The sequence below is a fragment of the Lagenorhynchus albirostris genome, chromosome 2 (assembly GCF_949774975.1).
Source record: "Lagenorhynchus albirostris chromosome 2, mLagAlb1.1, whole genome shotgun sequence".
NCBI classification, from domain to species: Eukaryota; Metazoa; Chordata; class Mammalia; order Artiodactyla; family Delphinidae; genus Lagenorhynchus; species Lagenorhynchus albirostris.
This window is the reverse complement of record NC_083096.1, coordinates 49130064-49151186: the sequence shown is the minus strand read 5'-3', so window position 1 is coordinate 49151186 and position 21123 is coordinate 49130064. Positions and strand designations below refer to the sequence as shown.

Genomic DNA, 21123 nt, shown 5'->3' with positions numbered 1-21123 from the left:
AAAAGGGTTTTCATGATAACTCTCATTGCTTTTCTCGAAACCTCCAACTCAGTCTTTCCCTCTTTACTTTTACAGACTACCTTTGTCTCCTATACCCTGAAAAACTTGAACCTATCAGGAGTCATTTTCCTTTAGCTATCTTCTACCTATATACGTACTTATTTAACCCAAATCCATTCTCACCGTATTTTTCCCAGACTTTGGAACAAGGTTTCCCACCTTAGTGCTCTGACCTCATTTCCTCCTGTCTCTTTCAGGATCTTGCTCTGGCAGTCACCCCTTTTCGTTCCTAAATCTTCAATCTCTTCGTCACTACTGGCCCCTTCCCTTCAACCTATATATACGTTCAACAGTCTCTCACCCTAAAAAGGCTTTCCTTGTCTCAGTAAGCCACCTGGTCTAATCTGTTTCCTTTTCTCATTCCTGTATCTCAAAACAGTACTCTGCCTTTCCTCACTGTCTCTATTCTAATAGCCACAATGACTTTATATAATAATTTATTCTATACATTAATTATACATTAAAATAACATTTTAGATATATTAGATTAACAAAATATATTATTAAAATTAATTTTACCTGTTTCTTTTTACCTTTTAAATTATGATTACTAGAAAATGTAATATTATATAGGTAAGTCTTCCTCCAGCTTTTCATGTAGCTGGCTCCTTCTCATTACTCAGATATCAACTTAGAGACCTTCTCTGCCTGAACACTATCTAAAGGAGTTCTGCCAGTCTCAATCATGTCACCATGTTCTGTTTTCTTTTCTTTTTGTAATTTATTTATTTATTTATTTATTTTTGGCTGCACTGGGTCTTTGTTGCTGCTTGCATGCTTTCTCTAGTTGTGGCGAGCAGGGGCTACTCTTCATTGCGGTGTGTGGTGTCTTCTCTTGTTGCAGAGCACAGGCTACAGGCATGCAGGCTTTAGTAGTTGTGGCACACGGGTTCAGTAGTTGTGGCTTGCAGGCTCTAGAGCGCAGGCTCAGTAGTTGTGGTGCACAGGCTTAGCTGCTCCGTGGCATGTGGGATCTTCCCAGACCAGGGCTCGAACCCATGTCCCCTGCATTGGCAGGTGAATTCTTAACCACTGCGCCACCAGAGAAGTCCCCATGTTCTGTTTCCTTCTCGGCACTTTTCACTGTCTGAAATTGTCTTGTTTACTTGTATATCTGATAATTGTTTACCCCAACTAAAGTAGTAAGCTTCATTAGGGTAGGAAATTTGCCCATTGGTGAATAAGATTCACTGCTGTGTGCCTGGTATCTAGAATAATATCTGGCATATAGTAAGTAGGTGTTCATTTGTTGAATGAATGGTTTCTATTCTTTGATATGGCTCTCTCTGCCTCACAAACCTGGTTAACTCAAGACTGTTAACTTTCAAGACTCAGCTCAAGTAGCACCCCCTCCAGGAAGCCTTTCCTGGCTCTTCCCGTCCTGAAAGCCTAACCTATTGATTCCTCCTGTATGCACAGTTCCACAGTTGCACTTTCACATTGTGCTTTTGTTTATTTTACATCCCTCCTCTTTCACACTTAGTCCTTAATAGTTCTTCAGTACCTTTCTGTGCTCTAAAATATACCTGGTTACCTGGTAGACATTCAGCATATGTTTGTTGAATGTAGAAGTAAACAGATTTTTCTTTGCAGCTGATCTTAAGTATTATAGCTATATAATAAATAACACAGCTTATAGTAGTAGACACTCAGTAAGCATTTGTTGAATGAATAAATGAATTCCTGTGTACTTTTTTATTATAAAAACAATATAGCAGCATTAAACTCTTGTTTAAATCATTTATAAAATATCATCACCCTGATGGTAACTGTTTTCTTTAGCCCACTTTCTTCCTTTTTCTTTTAGTTTAATTATACAAATAAAACATGGATATGTATATATGGCTATAAAAACAAAATTCAAATAATACATAAACACATAAAGTTAAAATGAATCCCTTTAATAATCTTACTTTCCTCATCAGGGATAGCTACCTCTGTATTTCTATAAACATAAAGTTATATACAGTCTGAAATAATAATATGTGTATACTTTTTAAATTCTGTTTTCCACATACCTTAGAAATATTTTTAATGTTACTTAATAGTTTTGTGGAACTATTATTTCAAGTTGAGTTGGACTTAGAGAAACAGTGCTGTCTAGTACAAAAAAAGTTCCTTGGTTAAAGATTCCTATTACTAGTTTCCTCATTTATCCTTAGGCCTAATGATTTCCATTTTTGTCTCAATCATTTGAAGATTATGAATTTTCTATAGTCACAGAGTTGGAAAGAGGCAGAGTCTGGATTCAAACCCAGATCTTGTGACTTCAAATACAGTTATCTTGCCACTTACTGACTGTCTCGCTGAACTTCAGCTTCCTTAACTGTAAAATGGGAATATAATGTCTGTCTTGCCTGTCCTAGGATAAACTGATAGCCAAACTCACTCATAACTCAGCTTACCTATATAGGTTTGAGCTTTGAAAACAGTGTCCCCAGTCTATTTTATTTGTTTCCTTATTTAATTTCAGATTAAAACCTGGTAAGCTCTTACCAGAGTAGAAAGGTTTTGGTTGAAAGAAAACTGTTCACTTTGTTTTTACACAGTGCCACTTTTTCATATTTAAAATATCCTTCCTGAAATATGACTCACAATGATGTCCATATGTAATTTTTCTGATTTCTCTCTCAGCACTTTTCCCAACATATTATTTTGCTTTATCCTTCCTATGATGGTTAATGGGTACAAAACTCTAGGAAGCTTATTTTATTTGTTTTAGATTCACTAGATACCAATTACCATACATTTGTCTGGTATTAATTATGCTTCTAACATGGCCGGTGTGTAATAGAAGCTTAGTGTGGAATACCAATGACTTGATTTTCTGTGATTCTGAACATTACTAAAGTGGGCTACCAGAGTTAGCCAACAGAGAATTAGATGTAATTGCTTGCCTAAAGTGATAATATCTTCCCGGTACAACCTCTGAATACCAATGAAGGCAGATGATTTCAGGGAGAAGCACTCCTCATTTGGGAGATGGAAATGATCACATAGGGTAGTAATTTTAAAAAGACCAAAATGTAGCATATGTAGACGAAATATTTGATTTCTTCAAATCATTGTGTGAAGAAGTTCATAAGATAAAAATTACTTATTATAAAATATTCTGTTAAAGTATATTTTTTTAAGTCAATAAGTCCTTGTATATGTTTCATAGCAATTTCATAGAAATAATATGGGTTTAGAGGAAGGCAGTTTAGCCCATTGTCCCTTTTTTTTTTTTTTTTTTTTTTTTTTTTTTTTTTTTGCGGTACGCGGGCCTCTCACTGTTGTGGCCTCTCCTGTTGCGGAGCACAGGCTCCGGGCTCCGGACGCACAGGCTCAGCGGCCATGGCTCACGGGCCCAGCCGCTCCGCGGCATGTGGGATCTTCCCGGACCGGGGCACGAACCCGTGTCCCCTGCATAGGCAGGCGGACTCTCAACCACTGTGCCACCAGGGAAGCCCCATAGCCCATTGTCCCATTTTAAGAATTATATTCTGAGGATAGAACTTGTTTTAAAATCTAGAAGAAATAACAAAATTAGCACGTTACTTTTAGTTTCATTATCAATTCCTTTTAGGTCTTTATCTCTGTGTTGATCTTGTTTTGAAAATACGACAAGAGTGAATTTTATTATGTTGCTAAATTTGCTTTATTCTTTGCAAACCTTAGTAGATGAGTTATGGAATTCTTTTGAATGCAACCATGATGGTAATTATTGAACAATACAACTCGGCTAGATTCTATATCTGTGTATAGAATGAAGTGAACAGGTATGTTAGAACACATCCAACTAAACCTAGATAATAAGTAAATATTTTGTTAGACCTTTTAAATGATAATTCATATGGCACAATGTTATAGAATAAATTTGCTCTTGATGAAAAGATTTTGTGAAAATAGTTTAAACCTGAAAATGTGTTTATATCCAAGCTTGACTGTTCATTAGAATCAGTTGTGGACCATTTTTAAAACTTTTGTTTCTGTTCCCTACCACTGACTTTCCAGGAGAAGGTGAACAGTGGTGTGCTGGTATATATTTAAAAACTAGCTCTCGGGTGGGGATGGGAGCACTGATTTGCAGTGTTTGCTGATTTCCATGGTGTAAATACGGACTGCTACCATAGCCAATTTCAAGCTACTAAGATGATTAACATGGAATGTTGGAAAAAGATGTATAGTATTTCCATTATATAGATAAAATAAACATATATAACCTAAAAGAATAAATAATATCAAAATTTAGTAAAGTAATTAGGAAGTGATGAATTTGAGTTTTCATTACCTTTGTTTTTAATATAGCTAATTATGTTTATGTAATTTAATTTTTAATAATGACTATGTTTAACAACCAGTTTGCAAAGTTTTTGAAAATTTGACAATTGATTCATAAAGCTGGTACAGACTGATGCTAACACAACACTGGAGCTCAGAGATATCTGTATTTTTTTAACCAACTAAGTAATTCTGATGAAAGCAACCTGCCAACCCATTATTTTTCTGAAATACAGATCTAATCCTAAGGCCCAAGAAGGCATTCCACGGTCAGACCCAAAATGTCTTTTCCAGCTTCATTTCAAATCATACCCACTCCCTCACATCCTCTGTGTTTCACCCACACTAGACTTAGATTACTTGCAACTTTTCAAAAATATCTTGCAGTTTCCCAGCCTCATGGCTTTTCATTATCTTCTTTTAGCCTTGAATAGCCTTGCCTCATCTGCCTGACTTTTGCAACACTATTTATCCTTCTAGAAATAACTCAAATGCTACTTCCTCTTATTTCCTACTGCTGGAAACAGTCCCATTCTTCTTGATGTTCTCATAGTCCTTTGGGTTTTTTGTTTTTGCGGTACGCGGGCCTCTCACTGTTGTGACCTCTCCCGTTGCGGAGCACAGGCTTCAGACGCGCAGGCTCAGCGGCCATGGCTCACGGGCCTAGGTGTTCTGCGGCATGTGGGATCCTCCCGGACCGGGACACGAACCCATGTCCCCTGCATCAGCAGGCGGACTCTCAACCACTGCGCCACCAGGGAAGCCCCTGTTTATTTTATTTTGATCTCAAATTTAGCATCAATAACAAATGGCTGTTTCAACTTACTAGATTATAAATGTCTAAAGGGTGCCTTTGAATAATACTGTACTTAACATTTTACTATCTAAAAATGATTAGTAAGCACTTGTTTTTTTGTTTGTTTGGCCGCACTGCATGGCTTGCAGGATCTTAGTTCCCTGACCAGAGATTGAACCCAAGCCCCAGCAGTGAAAGCACCGAGTTCTAACCACTGGACCACCAGGATATTCCCAGCACTTGTTTATTTTAATAGGAAGGATTATGGATAATGCATGATACATCCTTTACTTTCTAAGCCTTTGGGAAACTAACCACAATTTAAACTTTTTTTGAATTAGATGACACCTTTTTTTCCTGATGATTGAGGACCATATTAGTAGTAGTTATATACCTGTATCCTACAACCAGAGAATACAAAGAACATCACGATGACTTTCAGACTTGTCAAAGAAAAGTTTCATAGAGAATATACAGAGCACTGGAGAGTGAAAAAGACTAGGTTGTGTAACTACCTTTGCAAATTATTTTTATTTTTCTGATTTATTGCACTTTATAGTGTTCTCGGCATAAAACCCAAAGTTACATTACAGTGTTCCCAGCATAAAGTCACATTAAGCCTTTGCATCATTAAATAACATCCAAAAGAAGCAAACATATCATTCTTTGCTTTGTGATTTGAGAGAAGTTTGCTTTCATATATGTTCTTAAGGATACATTCCTCATCAATCTTGCTTTCTGGCATTTTACCTAGAATTAAAATTATCTGATTGCTTTCGCAATAAGTATTAAGATCTACATATATGAAGGAAATGTTGTTCTAAAGTAAAAACAATCCAAGAATTTCTTAAAGCAAATGCAGCACATTCCTTGTTACTGGTGTTTCATAAATTTTTTTCATCTTTGACCCTAAGCTGCCACCTGATGGCAAAAACTAAAATGACAACTTTTGTAATATTCAAAACCTCCATTGCAGTTATTTGAAATTTTATGTTTTCACCATAAAGCCTCTAAACTCTAAATGCACATTTGTACAAATTTTGTGTATTTGATGAATGTTTGATAACTATTTGAACTTCAGAAGAATCAGATTTATTATTTAACTTTTGTTAGACAATGATCCTACTAAGGAGATTTCTTTTAAAATCTTATTTCCTTTATGGAGCTGGAGAAAGAATCTGTTTTTAAATTAGTTTTATTTAATGAAGAATTTTACCTGAATCTAGTAATTTTCTCTTTCCCTTTTCTTTCTTCAGAACGAGGTCACTCAGACACCGTAGTGTTCTTTTACCTGTGGATCGTCTTTTGTATCATCAGTTCCTGTTACACCCTCATCTGGGATCTGAAGATGGACTGGGGTCTTTTTGATAAGAATGCAGGAGAAAACACTTTCCTCCGGGAAGAGATTGTATACCCCCAAAAAGTATGTACAAAGAGTCCTTGGGTTTATTTAAAAAAGAAAAACAAAACAACAACTCAGGCGTACCTATTACAATATATACCCAATCCCAACCTAATATAATTAGAGAAAATACTTACCAAAAAGTACTAATCCATTCAGTCAGCAAAAATGTATCAGATGTTTACTATATGCTAGACGCTATAGGAAATAAAAACAAAGTAAAATTGTGGTTCTCAAGGAGGCCTTAATCTGTATTCTAAACAGATAAGTAAACAGATTGCAATACAATGTGATAAAGACTAGAATAGAGGAATAAATAACTTACTGTCATTTATGATTTATTTTGACCATGCAATTCCCTCCATCTCAAATGCCCTCTTTCCCCTTTGTTTACCTTGCAAACTCTTGCTCCTTCTTTTTAAGTCAGTTTTTTACTTTCTCTAAGAAGCCTTTCTTATTTCTCCAAGCATAATTAGCCATTCGTACTAATCCCATTTTACCCTATACAAATTTCCATTATGGCAATCGTCACACTGTATTTTAATTACCTGTTTAGGTATCTATATCCCTCACTATCCAGCATAGTCCCTGGCATACAGGGACTTAATGTTTGTGGAATGAATGAATAAATACTTGACTGAATGAGCAGCGCTATGAAAGCACGAAGGAAAGGGGAGTGCCTGACTTTGCTTGGGTGCATCAAGAAGGCTTCTCCTTTCATTTATTTCAATCAGTTTTCCTAAAGTTACAATTTAATCCAAAAATACATGGATAATTATATGGGAATTATTTTAGCATCTTATTTATATATATATGAATAAAAGGATGAGAGAGGCTGAGTTAAAAAGTCAAAAGGCCAAGAGTATCTTTACTCAGATATTGAAAGAAATTAAACAATGAACTGGGAATCCTTATAAGTGAATTCTAATCCCAGCTCTCTCACTAACTAGCTGTATAATTTCAGGCAACCAGACTACGGTGTATTCTTTTCTATAAGGTAGGGTGTTACAGTAGATTATCTCTTGATCCTTTCCCAGTCCTAAAATTCTGTGATGTGGAGGAGATTATAAATTGGGTCACTAATACTTTATACTATGTCAGAATGTCACCAGTACCTCAGAATTGCACTTTGAAAATGCGTGAATGTTTAGTATTTAATTGGTGGTTAGGGAAGGCTGTTTTCAAGTGTGAGGATTAAAAATAAATGATAGGAGAGTGAATACGAAGAATAGTATATTAGGGTAACTTTGTATAAACAAATGAAGACAGAAAAGGAGATGTTTACTGACAGTGATTTTTTTTTTAACATAAGCTGTAGCAATCCCAATGTGCGAATTTAGAATATATGACCAAGATACTAGATATATCTTTATAAGTCTCATTTGAAAAGAAAATCAAAAAAAGTAATAGTAAGCACAAGTCAGACAGCAGACATGCATTCAAGTAAAGATGGCCTTTTGTGTTCACCAAATGTATGTGCCTTATTGCTCTTTGAACTGTTCTTGCCTTACTGAGAGAGATAATACATTTATTTCTTGTTATAATGGTTGCTTTGATGAACTGTTTATATCTTTATATAAATATTTGTTCCTCCGTTTAAATAGTTCTAACTTTTTGATTTCTATGTAGTAAAACTAGTTAATAGAATCAGTTTTTTTGTTATTATATATATATATATAAAGTATATGCTTTTGTACATTATGCTTTGCAATGTATAAGAAAAATGTTCTAGGGGATCACCATACCCCTTTCAATTTTAAAAAGGCAAATATTGGAATAAAATTTATTCTTCTTAAAAAAGGAAGAAGCTATTTGCTGAGTCCAGTGGTACTTCATTTAAAAATTAACACAGCTGTATGTACCTTAAAATCAGTTCCTTGGCATTAACAACGCATACTATTGAGCACCATACCCAGGTCCAGGAAGCATTTTTGTTATCTCCATATTAAAACTTAACTTTTCTGCATCTCTTGACCTCAAGTTAAGTGTATTCCTCCCAAAAGACCTTCAATTTTTGGTAACATCAGCTCCCACATCAGTGAAATGTGGATCCACTTGACTGGCTCTTAAAGACACATGAAATTGTAGCTCTTCACTGAGAGGCCTAATAATGAGTTCACTGCATGTGGATTTATCCAAAAATTACATTATCGCTCTATTGGATGGATGGGGGAGGGAAGAGGGAGATATGTTAATGTGTTCTTCATAAAATTCATCATAGTAAGCAGTGGATAATGTCTAAAATTGATTAATCAAGGTATAGCAATATACACACATTATTTAGAAATGTGGAAGATAAATAATAGAAGAAATAGCTACAAATTTTGAAAATGTTTGTCTCTAGAGAATGGGACAAGAAGGGGACTGCTATTTCTTTTGTTTAATAGGCTTCTGACATGACTAGTATTCCTTTGTTAAATTTTTTAAAATAAAATAAGTGCTATGGCTTAATACATATCAGTTCTAGTTCCCATAGATGTCATAACCTTTAAATACATATTTTTAAAGAGCTAGATATCCAGAGATTAATAGTGAGAAAATCCGTGAATTACAGTTCTGGTCTATTGGCAGTTTGTTTACTTAAGATTTGTGTAGGTAAGCGTGGACTCTCAAATACTGGATACTAGTACCTGGAAAGATTAGTTGAGTGCTGTCTTCCTCATGTGAAAATGGAACATTCCTTAAATTTAACTATGTATGTGAAATCCAAGCTTAAGTTTATTTACTGACATCAAAAAGCAAGGCAAAATTTTTTCAGATGGAGGGTAAGGCAATTTGAGAATAAAAGTGCAAATAACAGAGTTAATAAATCTGCTAATATTTTCTAATATTAACTATTGAGTCATTAGTGTATCACATACACATTAGAGTATAATTTCAGTCAGATCAAGGATTTCATCTGGTTTGTATTTCTGGGGTCTAGAAGAGAGCCTGGTATACAATATGGGAATGAAGTTTATTTGTTAAATGATTACTGAAATTCAGTAAAACAATATTTATAAATTCATTTTAAATATTGTACCATTTAAGAAAAAAACTAAATTGGTGAAATCTTTCTAAAATATAAAACTCTTTAACCTGTGCTTGTCAGTAGGATATGTGACTCTTGTTACTGTGCTAAGTGTGCTTATTTGTAAGAAACGTGATGGTAAGTGTACTCAATTTGCTTATTATTCCTCAGGCCTATTATTACTGTGCCATCATAGAGGATGTGATCCTGCGCTTTGCTTGGACTATCCAAATCTCAATTACCTCCATGACTTTGTTGCCTCATTCTAGGGACATCATTGCTACTGTCTTTGCTCCCCTTGAGGTTTTCCGGTAAGCAAACTACTGAAAAGTTTATCAAAGATTCTTTTTTACCTAAAAAGTTGCTCAATACTTGTAAATCAGAATTTATTAAAACTTATACTTGAAAAGCTTAAATTTTCCAACTTTTCTCAAACTTTTCATCAGCCTCAGAGTTGGAAAATCCTGATTGAAGGACTAAGAGATTAATTCTTACAAAATTAAAGTAACTGCTGGTGATGACTTAGAAGCTTTTTTAGAACTGGGCTCCATTTGAACATCCAAATGGCTAATGAACATACGAAAAGGTTCTTAACATGCTTAGTCACCAGGGAAATACAAATTAAACCTACATTTGAGATATAGCTACTCACCTATGAGGGCTAAAATGAAAAATACAGACACACTAAGTATTGATGAGGGTGTAGAACAATGGGAACAATTGGAATTCTCATACACTGCAGGTAGGAGGAAACTAGTACAACAGCCACTTTGGAAAACTCTTTGTCAGTATCTACCAAAGCTGTGCATGAACACCTGGGTATATAGTAAACAGGAGTGCTAACCTAAGGCCACCAAGACCCACATACAAGAATGTTCACAACAATACTATTTATAGCAGACCAAAATGGAGACTACCCAAGTGCCCAGCAATATAGAGTGGATAGATAAATTGTGGTATTTTCACACATGCAAATCTATCCAGTAATGAGAACAAAAGACTAAATAACAACATGAATGAATCTCACAGAGCAAAATATTAAGCAAAAGAAGTTAGACACAAGAGTATGTCCCTGTATGATTCCAAATTTATAAAGTTCAAAAGCAGGCTAAACTCATCTATGGTATTAGAAGTCAAAATAGTATTTGCCTTTGTGGGACAGTGATTGGAAGTGGCACCAGGAGAACCTCCTTGGGTGAGGGGTGGAGTAATGTTCTGTTTTTTGATCTGTGTGCTAGTTACATGATGGGTTCACTTTGTTAAAATTCATCATGCAGTGCCCATCAGATTTGTTCACTTCTCTGAATGTGTGTTGTACTTAATAAAAGGTTTTTAAATCAAAAAAAGAAAGGAAAGAAAGAATTGGGCTCCATTGGAAGGGTCATGAGTAGAAATAAGGAGGTAAAAAGTCTTAGAACAGGAATTAGAATTAAAATCTTTTAAGAATCGTTTTTTGCAATTTAGCAATTTGGGTTATTCAGCCCAACCTTCTCAGTGGAAACACTAAAAATACCAGATAAAATGTTTTTTTAATCTTCCTAAAAGCATTAGTGATCTGACAAAATAGCCCAAATGCTAAGTGAAGGCAGATATCCCAGGATAAGCAGAACACTAAAGCCAATTTTGTGCTAAAGAAATTTGCCAGACCTAGAGACTTTGAGATTCATTTGTGATAGCCAATTCAAATTTGTATGCACCTAATAACATAGCTTGAAAATATGTAAAGCAAAAGTTGACACTGCTAAAAAGTAAAAGTAGATAAATTTACAATTTTAGAGAAGAATTTTAACATACTTTTCTCAGTAGTAAACAAGTAGTCAATTAACCAACTTGACCTAATTGACATATTTAGAGGACTGCATACAACAAGTACTAAATACAAATGCTACACATGGAACATTTACCAAAATTAACCATATTCTAGGCTGTAAAGGAAGTCTTAACAAACTTCAGAGGAGTAAAATCACAAAAAGATATCTGAAAATTCACAAATGTTTAGAAATTAAGCATCACATGTATAAATAACCCATGGTTGAAGTTGAAATTGCAATGAAAATTTTAAAATATTTTGAATAGAATGAAATTGAAAATGTAACAAAAGAAAAGGTGAAATATAGCTAAAGCCATGCTTAGAGGGAAATGTATAGCCTTAAATGTATATATTAGAAAAGTATACAGCTCGATATTAGAAAAAAGATTTAAATAGCAAATCAAACCTCAAAAAAAGTAGAAGGAAGAAAATATAAAGAACAGAAATTAATGGAATAGAAAACAGACATATAATAGAGAAAATTAACAAAGCTAGTTAGTTCTTTTAAAAGACTACTAAAATTGTTAAAATGTCTAAATAGTACTGATCAAGGAAAGAAGGCACAAATTACAAATATCAAAAATCCTAAAGATGTTTTTTAAAAGAGCATGACAATATTATGAGCAACTTTGTGCCAATAAATTTAGAAATTTAAGCGAAGTGAAAAAATTCCTCAAAAAAGCACAATTTACCAAAACCGATAAAGAGGAAATTAAAAATCTGATAGGTTTATATGTAGTAAAGAAAATAAATCCATATTAAAATTCTTCCTACAAAGAAAACTGCAGGGAATTCTTCCACATATATGAGGAGGAAATATCAGTTTTACACAAAACTCTTTTAGGGAAATGAGACAATGAAAGGAACACTTCCCAGTTCATTTTGTGCAGCCAGTATGACTTTGATGTCTGAACCTACAAGGATATTTCTCATGTCCAGGGATGCAAAAATCCTAAACAAAATATTGGGTAATGAATCCAACAATATATAAAAAGGATAATACATCACAACCAAGTTAGGTTCATTCCCAGAATGTAAGATGTAATATTCAAAAATCATTTAACATTTAAAAATCAATCTATGTAACTCACCACATTAATGAATAAAGGGGAAAACAACCCTCAACAAATAAAGAAAATGCCATTGAGAAAAGTCAATGCCTGTTTATGAAAAAAGTAAACACTACAAAAAAATAAATAATAAAAAAAAGATCATATTTAATGGTAAAACACTGTAAGTTCTCCCTGGAGATCAGGAATGAGATAAGTATGCATGCTGTCACCACTTCTATTTAACATCATACTGCAGGTATAGCTAGTGCAATGAGGAGAGAAAAAGTATAAGGATTAGAAAGGAAGAAATAAAACTATGATCATTCATTGGTGACATGACTGTATATGTAGAAAATTCAAAAGAATTTACAAATAAGCTATTAGAATGAATATATAAGATTGACATAAATTAATGTTCTAAAAAAGTCACGAACAACTAGAAAATGAAATTTTAAAAAAACATACCGTTTTGAATAGCCCTGGAATGTATCAAATACCTAAAGGAATAAATTTTTTTTTTTTTTTGCGGTACGTGGGCCTCTCACTGTTGTGGCCTCTCCCACTGCGGAGCACAGGCTCTGGACGAGCAGGCTCAGTGGCCATGGCTCATGGGCCTAGCCGCTCCGCGGCATGTGGGATCTTCCCGGACCAGGGCACGAACCTGCATCCCCTGCATCGGCAGGCGGACTCTCAACCACTGCGCCACCGGGGAAGCCCTAAAGGAATAAATTTAATGAAAGATGTATGTATGTGAAAATTGACAAGCCAGTTCTAGAATTTATATGGTAGCAGTAAGGATCAAGAATATCCAAGACTATCCTGAAAAGAACGAAGTAAAGGACTTATACTCTCAAATATCAAAACCTATTATATAACTACCATAAGTAAGACAGTGTCTGACGAGACAAAGAAGAGACAAAGAGGCCACTGCAATAGAATAGGGAGTCCAGAAACAGATCCACACATTCATTGACACTACCTGATTTATGACAAAGGTGGCTATATAACAGTGGAGAAAAAAAGGTTCTTTAATAAATGATATTGAGTCAACTGGATATCCATATGGGGGAAAAAATAAATCTCAACTTCCACTGCATAATGTATGCAAAATCAATTCCAGGTGGATTGCAGAGCTAAATATGAAAGGTAAATCAATAAACTCTCTAGAAGATAACATAGGGGGGCCATACAGGCAGCTTTAGGTATATGGTAATTTTTTATTTCTTGTTTCTGAGTGATAATTACACATTGTGATCACTTTATAATAATTAGCCAACCTGCACACTTAAAATTTGCACACTTTTATATATTTATGTTGTGCTTTAGTTAAAATGCTTATTAAAAAAAAAAAAGGCAGCCCAAAAGAAAGGATTATCTTTAAAGAAATGGCTGTTAGATTCACAGCTGACTTCTCAACAGCAACAGTGGACGTCAGAAGTCATTAAAATGGTATCTTAAGTGTGCTGAACGAAAATAACTCCCTACCTGAACTCTTTACCCAGTGAAAATATCTTTCACAAATGAAGATGAAATAAAGATATTTTTAGACAGGTATATAGCTTTCCTCCGAGTCAGGATGGGCACGTATATCAGGATGGCCTGATAAAATAAGATTGAATCTGGAAGCAGTATACTTGTTGCTGTCAGTGCTCTCTCCAAACCATTTGTCAACCCTCCTTCCCCTCTTCACTTTCTCAGATGTCTAGGTTTGGGATCTGAAATTCTCCATCACCAATAACGCCTCCCCGCAAATACTCCTTTCTCTTTCATGTATGCTGCTTTATACATTAAGAAAAATTTTTGTTCTAGTAAAAAGAGGGAGCTCAATTACTTTTTTTTTTTTTTTTTTTGCGGTACGCGGGCCTCTCACTGCCATGGCCTCTCCCGTTGCGGAGCACAGGCTCCGGACGCGCAGGCTCAGCGGCCGTGGCTCACGGGCCCAGCCGCTCCACGGCATGTGGAGCACGAACCCACCGGGGCACGAACCCGTGCAGACTCTCAACCACTGCGCCACCACGCAAGCCCAATTATTTTTTTATTCTTGATTTTTTTCTCTTTAAAAAATTATCTGCGGGGCTTCCCTGGTGGCGCAGTGGTTGAGAGTCCGCCTGCCGATGCAGGGGACACGGGTTCGTGCCCTGATCCGGGAAGATCCCACATGCCGCAGAGTGGCTGGGCCCGTGAGCCACAGCCGCTGAGCCTGCGCGTCCGGAGCCTCTGCTCCGCAACGGGAGAGGCCACGGCAGTGAGAGGCCCGCATACCGCAAAAAAAAAAAAAAAATCAGCTTCATAATAGAATCAGATGTTCTATCACCCATTTAAAGCAAAGCAAAAAATCTCCTTTGAATCTTCCTCCAACTACTGCCCATTTTTCTGCTCTCCTTTACAGCAAAACTCTTCAAGAGATGTCTGTACTTGCTGTCTCTGCTCTCTGACTCCTCCCCCATTCTCCCTTTAATTCAACTCAAGTCTTCTTTTCCCAATACTCAAACTAAATTGCTTTTGTTAATAATCAATAATAAAAATAGCAAACACTTATGTATTGCCTTCTATGTACCTGGCACTGTTCTAAGCCCTTTACATGTATTAACTTAGTGAATCCTCACAACAGTCTTGTGAGGTAGGTACTGTTACTGTCTCATTTTACTGATGAAGCATAGGTTAAGTAAATCATCCAAGGTTATTACACCTAGTAAGTGGCAGCATCCATGATTTGAATCTAGACAGTCTCCCAGAATCTGTGCTCTTAGATCATACTGCCTCTTTATCCTCTTTCTGTAAATCCAGTGGTTAGTTCTCTGTACTTATCTTATTTTACCTCTCAGCAAAGCACTTTCTTCACTTGATTTCTCAGAAACTACACTCTTCTGTCTCACTATCTATTCCATCTCAGTTCCTTTACTGGTTCTTCTTCCTCTTCCCAAATTGTAAATATTGGAGTGCTCCAGGGTTTAATCTTCTTTAATCTTCTCTCCTCCACTTATATTATTCCTAAGCCCATGACTTGAAATACTGTTCTTATGCTGTCTATAGTCCTAGACTCTCTTGAACTGCAAACTCATGTCCATGTAGCTACTGAATTTTCCTCTTGGATATCTAATGGCTCTGGCCTAATAGGAACAACCCAGATCTCTAGTAAATGGTGTCACCATTCACTGAGAACAAAAACCTGAGACCACTCACATCCCATGTCAGTAAGTCCTGTCGGCTTCATCTTCATAAATAAATCCCTAGTCTGTCTGCTTCTCATCACCTCTGTTATCCCCAGCTGTATCTAAGTCTCCATCATCTCTTTCCTGGACTACTGCAGCAGCTTCTAATTGGTCTTCCTTCAGGTGTTCTCATCTTCCTTTGGTCTGTTCACAGTTCAGCAGATAGAATGATCTTTTTAAAACAAATCACATCATTCTCCAGCTCAGAACTCTCCTTGTTTTCTATCACACTTAAAAATCTAAACTCTTCACGATGGCTTATAAGGCCCTCTATGGATCAGGCCCCTTTCTTTTCTACCTCTCCATCTTCATCTGCCATTTTAACCTTCCTGTTCCTCTCCAGCCCCACTGACTTTGCTGTTGTTTTAACACACCAAAGTCCTGTCCAGCTTGGGAGCTTTTGTACTTGCTGTTTCCTCTGCCCGGGATACTTTTCTGTAGGACTTTACCTGACTTGCTTCCTTTCTAGATGCCATCTCTTCAAAGAAACATATTCTATACCCTTGCCCTGCTTTATTTTCTTCAGAGCACTTACCGTTAGCTAATTGTTTACTTGTTTATTATCTGTCTCTGTCATTAGAGATTGCACTTATACAGGAAGAGGCTTTGTCTCATTCAGTGCCTTTTCCTGTCATATTGTAGGCATTCAATAAATATTTGTTCAATAAAGGGAAAGAATGAGTACTCTGAAACTGCATGCCATGAGTCCCTTTCTTTTGCCTACTCCTTTCTTGTCCCCTTCCCCCCACACCCCCCCCACACCATCTTTTTTCTATTTTATTTTAGTATTCTAGTCCTTAATTCCTTTTTTTGTTTCTATGAGTGGAAACTTGTTATACTGGGAGGTCTACAGGTGATAGTAGTAGTATGTTCAAATTTTATAAGTAATTTGCCTATTCTACCCCATTTTGCTAAGGCGATTTGTGTGGAACTTCTTCCGCCTGGAGAATGAACATCTGAATAACTGTGGTGAATTCCGTGCTGTGAGGGACATCTCTGTGGCCCCTCTGAATGCAGATGATCAGACGCTTCTAGAGCAGATGATGGACCAGGAAGACGGGGTACGAAACCGCCAGAAGAATCGGCCATGGAAGTACAGCCAGAGCATATCCCTGCGCCGGCCTCGCCTTGCTTCTCAGTATGTATAGCTTCCACTTCTGTGAGATGAATTCCCTTCAGGTTTTAGTACTGGATAACATTTAAGTTAAGAAGCTATCAGGTTGAACCAGGTGAAATTGCTGGCGTTCAACCGTGTTTCACCACAAAAACCAGCAATAACAGCAGTTTCATATGATCCAACCTATATATAGAATGTCTTAATGAACACATAGTGTAAAATGTCATTAATATGCTAATTAATACTTACTAATTTGGCATTAAAAGTACACTGGGGAAAATTTGTTGGAAAATAATTTACTTGACTCTTCAGTATATCTTGTATAAAAATCATTTCCAAGTTATAAACTTTAGCAATCCTAGTTCTGCCACTTGCCATCTAAGTCATCTTGGCCAAATCACTTAATTTCTCTATATTATCCCTCATCTCTAAATTGGGATTAATATGGTCCTGCTCATAGGGTGGCTGGTTAGATTAAATTTGTGATGACATGGGATTTAGGCCAGTTTCCTCACAGAAAGAGCTCGATAAGTGTAAGCTATTATTATTTTTACTTTTTTACTAAATACCTACAAAAGTATTTTTATCAGTCATTTACTTTGTATATTCCTAAAAGTAACAATAAATGTAGGGTATATTGTGGCTGCATTTGAAATTTAGAGACAGTGGTTAGCACAGTGGATTGGAGTGAAGGAGGAGACAGGTTGAGCATGAGCAGCTTTCTAAAGGATAAGGGAGTGTTTGAATAGGCTAGAGGCATAGTAAAGACATGAAGGTGGAAATGAGGGGCAGAAAGAAAAGCCATGTGACGAAAACTAGTAACAGATAGTAAGAAAATTTAGCTGAATAGATGAAGTATGATTGTAGAAGGCTGAAAAGTACAAGCTTGATCTTGTAGGCAGGAAGGAGTCACAGAGAATTTTTTCATAGAATGACATTATGAAAGTAATATTTTCATAAGTTTTAATGGCACTGTGCAACATATATTGGGAAAGGGAAAACTCAAGGCCAGCTCAACTAAAAGACCAGTGCAGTATTCTTAAGTATGGAACATTAAAGACTGGAATTAGGATGGTTACAATAGGACTAAAAAGAAAATAAGGAAACATTTTAAAGGAAGTAAAAAAAAAAAAAATAGGAGGTGGTAATAACCCATAGGGGCGCAGAGTAGAAATTGCCTGAGCTTTAGATAGAATTTAGAAGTTCTCTGAAGAGGAGAAGGTAGAGAAAAGAAAAGCAGAGCAAGGAACTGAGTCTTAGGGAACAAACACAGGCAAGAGAAAAAAAGAACCAACAAAAGGGGCAGGAAAGGAATGGTCAGGGAGGTCAGCAGGAAGAACATCAAAACAAAGCATGATATTATTATATATAGCAGGAAGCAGAGTTTGAAGAAGCAAGAGGAGGGGATGTGGAGGCTGGTGGAGTCAGCAAGATAAGGGCCACAAAGGGCTAGAAGGCAGTGCTGTGGGTGGTCGTCTCATTGAGCTCCTAAATTGGAAAGTCTAATCCTTGTTAGTTACCAGCAGAGGGCAACCTAAACATACACTCTTTTTGTTTCAGAAACAAGGGAGCTCTGGCAATAGATCTTTACGTTCAATTTCAGGTGTTCAGTGGAAGAACGCTGGGATACTAGATTGCCACCAGAGGAAGACATTTAGAACAATGGAGCAGGTTATATGTAATATATGTAACGAGAGAGCAGGGAATCTAAGAAGTTCTGAGATTGAGTACTGACTTTGTGACTCATGCAACCTTTGGCACATCCTTAACTTTTTGAATGTCTATTTTCACCTCTGTCGAGTAATAATAATAATACCCACTTCACCTCATGGGGCTTGTGAGTTGCAGAACATTTTGACATTATCTAATCCCATTTTTCATCCCATGCAGGAATGTCTTTTACAATATCCTGAATAGTTGGTCATCTTACGCTGATTGACAGTCATCAGTGATAGTGAAGTTTATAACTATACGAGGCACCTGCTTTTATTGTTGGATAATTATTGTGGTAGATAGCTTATGTTGAAATATGCTTCACTATAATTTCAACCAGTTGATCCTGATTGGGCTTTCTAACATAACTTCGTTTTCTGCCTCTTCTATGTATACTTTGTTAACTGTTTGAAGACAACTGTCATGTCTCTCCTTAGGTCTTATCACCTGCTGGCCAACTCTCCTGGTTTTTCATGTGTACCTCAAATGATTCTTCTATCATCCTTATCATAATTCCTTATATTTGTTTAATGCTTTACTGATGTTTTTTATATCCATTTTCTCACTTGATATTCATACTATCTCCATGAGGTGAAAGCAGTATTTTGTAAAATAGGTATTATTATTCCTGCTTTACAGAGATGAAAATTGTCACTCAAAGAGGTTAAAGAGATACATCATAAAATCAAAGTCCCTCCATTGCACATGACCTAGCATTGTTTTTGTTTCCTTCTTCTGGTTGCAATTTAGTTTCTTAGTGTTTTTCCAGTAATACCAACAATTGAATACGAAACTCCAGGAACAGTCCATCTGGTGTCCAACAGTGTATGGTGCCTGTGCCTGGTATTTTTAATGGTAGTAAGATTGGAAATGTACCTAATACTTTGGATGTGTTTGTATTTTAGTAATGGACTAAGTTTTTTTTTTCCTCTTATTACCACTAGATCCAAGGCTCGTGACACTAAGGTATTGATAGAAGACACAGATGATGAAGCTAACACTTGAATCCTCTGAAGTCTAGATTAACATCCTTGGTTTTCCTACTCTACAGTTCTTTCCTCGACCAACGCAACCTCTAGTACCTTTCCAGCCGAAAACAGGAGAAGACATATAACACATTTTCCGAGCTCTTCCAGATCGGATCCTATGGACTCCAAACAAGCTCACTGTGTTTCTTTTCTTTTCTTCTGGTTTAATTTTCATTTTCTACTTTTAAAACAAATATTTACTTCATTTTGCCAATCAGAGGACATTTTAAGGAACAAAAACATAGTATCTTATGGATTGTTTACAATCACAAGGACACAGATACCTGTCAGGATGAAGAACAAGCATTGCAAGGACCCTCTGATGGGACGGTACCGAGATATCTCGGCTTCCGCTTGGCCCGGTTTTGACTGGTTGAAACCGGACATTGGTTTTTAAATTTTTTGTCTGTTTATGTGGAGAATTTTTTCCTTTCCTTCATACCCAGCGCAAAAGCACTGGCCGCACTTGCAGGGAAAGTGCAACTTAGAGCAGTACCTTCATTCACGAAGCTACTTTTTAATTTGATGTAACTTTTCTTATTTTGGGGAGGGTTGCTGGGTGGGTGGGAAATATGATGTATTTGTTACATATGGTTTTCTCATTATTTATGAAACTTAACCATAAAAGAATGATATAACTCCTGTACAATGAAGGTGATAACAGTGAAAGAAGACAGGGGAAACTAATGTTGGACAGCATTTATGAGGGTTTAGTCCACAATACCTCTTTCATGAGACAACTTGCACCAGTTTGACTTTTTCTTTCCTTTCTTTTTAATTTTAAGCCAAAGTTTTATTACTGATTTCTTACGTTGCTGCTGCTTTAGAATCCTGAGCATGTCTCTCATAACAAAGCATCCACACACTTCCACACAACCAGTTGAAATTTCTTTAAGAGCTCTGATACTTTTTTCTTTAAAGGAACAGATGTGGAATACATTTGCCTATATTCCAACCGTAACAACTGAAGTTATGCCTTATTAAGCTTCAGCATGCAGGGTAATTGAAGTACAGCCTTTACTAACTCAGAATTAGAAGACAGAGCTATTTCAGAGACTCTCTACACCCTCATTGGATAGTTTTTCTTATCGGCCCTCTTACTTTAGCCAGAATTTGATCAAATTCAAAGTCTGTCTTGGGGAAACCATGCTTTTGAGAGCATAGAACAAATTATCCTTCCTCTTTTACATTACAGTGATAAAACAGACCTTAGCAGCCATTTCTCCCAGCAGTTTTTTTTGTTTTTTGTTTGTTTGTTTGTTTTTTTGTGGTACGCGGGCCTCTCATTGTTGTGGCCTCTCCCGTTGCGGAGCACAGGCTCCAGACGCGCAGGCTCAGCGGCCATGGCTCACAGGCTCGGCCGCTCCGCGGCATGTGGGATCTTCCCGGACCGGGGCACGAACCCGTGTCCCCTGTATCGGCAGGCAGACTCTCAACCACTGCGCCACCAGGGAAGCCCTCTCCCAGCAGTTTTAAAGGATGAACATTGGATTTCATGCCCCTCCTATGATAGAAAAACTGCTTTTAAAATTTGGGGGTCTTGAACTTGGTTATACACAAAAAGTATTTCTTAGAAATTTCAGACTATCATGGTCTGTACATAATGCTCATTTTCACTTCTTTGTCTGATTTCTTTCCTATTTCCTAAGTCATCCAGATA

The 21123-nt window shown here is 36.5% G+C and overlaps 1 protein-coding gene across 2 annotated transcripts in view; it reads left to right on the top strand.

Moving 5' to 3' along the window:
- The window catches only part of XPR1 (xenotropic and polytropic retrovirus receptor 1), a 191070-nt gene extending 171066 nt beyond the window's left edge, over nt 1–20004 (top strand). The window contains exons 12-16 of one of the 2 annotated variants that reach the window (XM_060132192.1): nt 6376–6542; nt 9703–9842; nt 16522–16743; nt 19380–19401; nt 19487–20004. In XM_060132192.1, the coding sequence (XP_059988175.1) occupies nt 6376–6542; nt 9703–9842; nt 16522–16743; nt 19380–19401; nt 19487–19549 (614 nt within the window). In that variant the 3' untranslated portion in view covers nt 19550–20004. Of the gene's footprint in view, nt 1–6375; nt 6543–9702; nt 9843–16521; nt 16744–19379; nt 19402–19486 lie in introns of those variants that run through there. The other variant, XM_060132200.1, reaches the window with a different exon arrangement.
- Nucleotides 20005–21123: the final 1119 nt, after the last annotated feature.